The sequence below is a fragment of the Benincasa hispida genome, chromosome 2 (genome assembly GCF_009727055.1).
Source record: "Benincasa hispida cultivar B227 chromosome 2, ASM972705v1, whole genome shotgun sequence".
Classification (NCBI taxonomy): Eukaryota; Viridiplantae; Streptophyta; class Magnoliopsida; order Cucurbitales; family Cucurbitaceae; genus Benincasa; species Benincasa hispida.
In genome coordinates, this window is record NC_052350.1 from 58,100,509 (window position 1) to 58,105,136 (window position 4,628).

General features: G+C 34.4%; 1 protein-coding gene across 1 annotated transcript; it reads right to left on the reverse strand.

Annotated features, from left to right (window-relative positions):
* Positions 1-537: 537 nt before the first annotated feature.
* LOC120070566 (NAC domain-containing protein 101-like) lies at positions 538-4,355 on the reverse strand. The gene is made up of 6 exons (XM_039022356.1): positions 3,952-4,355; positions 3,582-3,856; positions 2,807-2,932; positions 2,383-2,715; positions 1,506-1,814; positions 538-1,229 (listed from the first exon to the last, which is right to left on the reverse strand). Exons 1-6 carry the CDS (start codon positions 4,127-4,129, stop codon positions 945-947), a joined length of 1,506 nt encoding a protein of 501 aa, XP_038878284.1. The 5' UTR covers positions 4,130-4,355; the 3' UTR covers positions 538-944.
* Positions 4,356-4,628: the final 273 nt, after the last annotated feature.

Below are 4,628 nucleotides of genomic sequence, written 5' to 3' on the forward strand. Positions count from 1 at the left end.
CCTCAGTTGATGTTTTATTTTTAATTGTTAAACTTGATTGCATGATCCATAATATTGTCATGATTAATTGACTTAGTAGCGATAGAATTGACTCAGGTATGTTTTGGTGACTTTTCTATAATCAAATAGCTTGCATGATAAGTTGTAGGAATTAAAGAAACAAATTAGTTCATTTGTAGCTACCTCTCTTGATTAATTCTTGATCTATCCCAAAGTGCCTAATGGTTTTATCTATTTAATATGGAACGCTATCGTGCTCGATTTGTTAGATATCAAATTTGTCCTCCAGTACTTTGTTAGAATTAATAGATTTAGGGGATTAATACTTGTACGACTATTCCAATTAAGTAAACCAAGTTAATAAATTTAGGGACTTCCGATTAAGGGAATAAGTAGGCTAAGAAACCATCTTAGTTTCTCATAGTTCAATTTTTACCTAAAAAATTTAATTAACTTTCATTCTCTTTTTGTTGATTACTTGCAATTTATTAAAGAAACGTTGGCAAAGCAAACTTCGAGACAATGGGTGACACCAAATTTGTACCAACAACTTCTTTACATTACTTTTCCTAATATTGATGGTAACTTTGAGTTGAAATTTGGCTTAATTCACTTATTGCCTATTCTTCCTGAATAAGAAGATAAAAGACCCACATAATAATTCTATATTGGGGTCACAAAACTTACACGCACCTTAACTAATCTTACAAGACACCCACTTGATCTTATAACCACCATGGATTGAACTCATGATTGCAATCAGAAGCAATCCACCCAAATACAGAAATATACAGAGGGAACTATCCCCCAGAGAACGAAGAGCAGGCTCTTCTTCTAACCTTAATCGGCCTCAACAATCAGAACACCATCTTTGTACAAGGAAACATGGTAACTTGCTAGTATGAGTATAATTACCTGCACCGTATGGGTATAAAACTTTATCATCAATTTCCATACAGCAGCACTTGTCTTGCAATTGTAATGAACAAAATGAAGCCTACACATGCTCTGGCAAAATAAGAGGCTGGACTTAATTTGTGGTGAATGCATTTTGTAGTCAAGATACTTGAGAAACACTTTCCTACACTCTCAGGAGAACCATGGCCAGTTGACTTTGACCAGTAGGCTACAACACCATTCTTAACTTCACTTTGTTGGTCTTCAACAGAGTCTTCATTTGAAGTTGCAGCTGCTCTGGCAACTTTAATTCGTTTTGGAACTACTTCGGCCTGAAAATTGAAAGAAGTAAGAGCCAGTCTAGATTGACAAGAGAAAAAAATATTTTTCAAAAAAGTCAATTTTGTTTAAATTCTTTTGATAAAAACGGTTTGAAATACATTTAAAAGTGTTTCAAAAGGTATTTTGAATGATTGCCAAACCACTTCAATTTTTTCTAAAACGACTTATTTCAAAATTAAATACTTGAAAAGTTAAACTAAACGCACCCTAAAACATGCATAAAAACAGATGTGGTTTTTTCTGGGTGTTTTGTTCTGTTCTCTCACCTTGCTAAGGGATGGCACTACTTGGGGTTGAGTTTCCGTCCTTGATTGGACATTTTGTGAAGCATCTACATGGTTTAGAACCTTATGGGATTTAGGTTGATGTTGAGAGCTGAAATTTCTTGTTTCCTTGTCAGAGTCATCACTGTGGTACAATAAGCAGTTGGTTTGAAGTCTATCTTTTGCCTCTCCGTACTTGAAGATCTTTGAAGTGAGTGGGCTTCTACGAGATTCTTTAATCATCGGCATACCGTTAGTTTGTATCCTTGAACAGGCACTTTCACTGAAAACGCTGTGAGAAGCATGATCATACTGCAACACAATGAAATATGGATAATTTAGCTCTACAAGAACACGAACAGCAAGAGGCCTAGAATTCCTAGAATTTCTAACCTAAGAAATATGGACACATTAGTTTGTCTAGCGTGTCCGTGTCCGACATGTGTCAGACACTTAGCTACTCGATAAGTGTTGGATATGTATCGAACACTTGTTAGTATAACAAATTTGTTAGACACGTATAAAACACTTGTTGAGTAGCCTAAAACGACACATATGATAATAATAATAAAATTTGAGTGCAGAATATATCAAATTATTTTTCTAAAGATATAAATGCATCATAATTTCTTCTAATATAAAAATGATATGTATATTTAAAGATGTATATTTTAATAGACTTGTCCTTGCCATGTTTTTGTCCTATAACATGTCGTATCCATATCTGTGCTTCTTAGTTTCTAAAACAACATAAACATAAGCCAGAAATAAAATTGCAGTGAAGAAGATGTGCCTCAACAAAAACACACATCAATCTCCTCAGTTAAGGATTTCCATCGAGATATTTGTGTAAAATTAATAATTTATCATATTCTTGTACCTGCCATCTTAAAGCCGTATCCATGCCAGTGTCACCGATTAATCCACCGCCCTGATCTTCATTAACCAAGCGAAACAACTCCTCCCAGTTGAAATTGAAATCACCGATCGAACTATTTGATGTCCCTTCATGGTAACAATTTTCATCATCAACAAGAATTGAGTTAACATCCTCATCAGTAGGTCCATTTACGTGAGTCCAATAGCTATTGATAACTTGGAAATCCATTGAAGTGGGTTCAGGGTCAGAAAACAAAGGGGACTGCAATTCGGAAACATCGTAATCCGAAACCTGGAGATCTGATTGAAACAATGATTGTCCATTTCCTGGAATCTGAACATATAAATATTAAGGTTAAACAAATCATGCTGCACTGACTAGGCAACGTCCAGGGACTAATCTTTCTAAATTCTAAGTTTCTAACCCCTTGATTTTGGTTCGCTGAGGGTAAATTGCTCGAAGTCAAAAGACCATTTGGTTCAGCTTCTTCACACATCAAAACATCACTCTCGTCCCATTTTCTCTTTAGGAGACAAATAACAAACGACTTCTGCAAGAACAAGAAGATGACACAAGAGTATTAAACTAACCACATGAATTGACTAAAAAAAATAATTTTTAATGAAGTCATTTTTATTTAGATTCTTTGGATAAAACCTGATCAAAATATACTTTAAAATATTTGAAAAACTATTTTGAATAATTATAAAATACTGATTTTTTTTTTTTAAAATGACTTATTTTCAAAATTAAACCCTTGAAAAGTTAAACCAAATACATTCTACATATCATAAAGAAAATAGACCAATATATAGTGAAAATTGTAAAATTCAGGACAGGTGCTGCATATTTTTCTAAGATATTTAATGAATAAATCAAATCAAACTTTAGTATATGTGAAGATTCAAAGGCAAGGATGAAAATATCCATATATCCGCAAATAGAAGAGTTTGACATTGATATTAAATATCTATATATATCTTCAATATCTTTTATAAATGTTCGTAAAACATTAAAAAAATAAATTCATCCATATAGGAATCCTGATAACAATATCCATAAAATTGAGATCCTTGATCAAAACTATATAAGAGACGTCATGAAAGAACATATGCAAATTCCCAAAATAATAAACGAAAGTAGAGTACAAAGACATGAAAGAAAAAACGTTTAAGGCACAAAAGAATGAGGAGAATCACCAGTTGAGCGAGGTTAGGGTCTGGATGAAGATGATACTCATGTATAACCCAATTGGTCCGATCCCCATTTGGAACCCGACCGCTGTAGAAGACAAGAGTTTTCTTGGTACCAATCAAGTTTTTGGTTCCACGAGCCAAGATTTTGCGGTCCTTGCCAGTGGATTTCCAATAGCCGGTTCTAGTGGCCCTATTGGATCGACGGCCATTGGAATACTTGAAATCTTGAGCAGAAAAGAAAAACCACTGCTGATCCCCTGTTTGATCATTCGATAGCCCTACGAAGAGGAGGTGAGAGAATCAGAAAGCTTGTATAAATGCAAAGGCATGAAACGAAGAAATGTGGTTGATTGAGAAAGAGGGAGAAACATACTAGGGAGTTCCCATGGCTCATAGTTGCAGATATCAACTTGACGGATGTATTGAACGAGGAATTCCTCACCCACGATCTTGTTCTTCAGATAGTGATTAAAAAGCTCCTCATCTGTTGGATGGAACCGGAATCCAACCGGCAATAGATTCTGAGGAGGAAGGAGGAGGCCATTGGCCATCTCTTTTCACAATAAGCTTCGTGGTGGAGAGGAAGAAGAAGTGAGTAGGAGAGTGAAGAGAAATGGCGAAGGAAGGGAGAATTTAATTTAGAGTTTTCCGTTGACTCTAAATCGGAGTTTCTACAAGTCTTCGTTCGAATCTACTTCGTGAAGAAGCTAATGATCTCAAAGTGGAAGCGAAGGTTACAAAGAAAAAGCTTGCTACGAAGCTTCCTAGTTCTTCTACGTTCTAACAAAATGCAATGCTCTACTAATGTACCACTCATAGTATTAAATTTCCTTTAAATGTTATTTTTTTTAGGAAAATTGACAAAAATGATTTTTTTAGAGTTTGATTTTGTATTTTTGATCTACTTTTTTTTATTAAAAAAGTTTTTTCAGACCTATGATGAAAATGATGTAAGTATGACAAAAAATGACTTTTCGCAATTATTCTTATGCCCCTTATTAAATTCTCACCTTCAATTTCAACCACCAACCTATCAAATTAATTCACAAA

What these genes read in the sequence shown, in the direction of transcription:
- LOC120070566 (XM_039022356.1), bottom strand. Translation starts at nt 4,129, where the DNA reads ATGGCCAATGGCCTCCTCCTTCCTCCTCAGAATCTATTGCCGGTTGGA. An exon ending in CAGCGAACCAAAATCAAGGG is followed by an intron (nt 2,716 to 2,806) that starts GTTAGAAACTTA and finishes TTATATGTTCAG; the next exon opens with ATTCCAGGAAATGGACAATC. An exon ending in ATACGGCTTTAAGATGGCAG is followed by an intron (nt 1,815 to 2,382) that starts GTACAAGAATAT and finishes ATTGTGTTGCAG; the next exon opens with TATGATCATGCTTCTCACAG.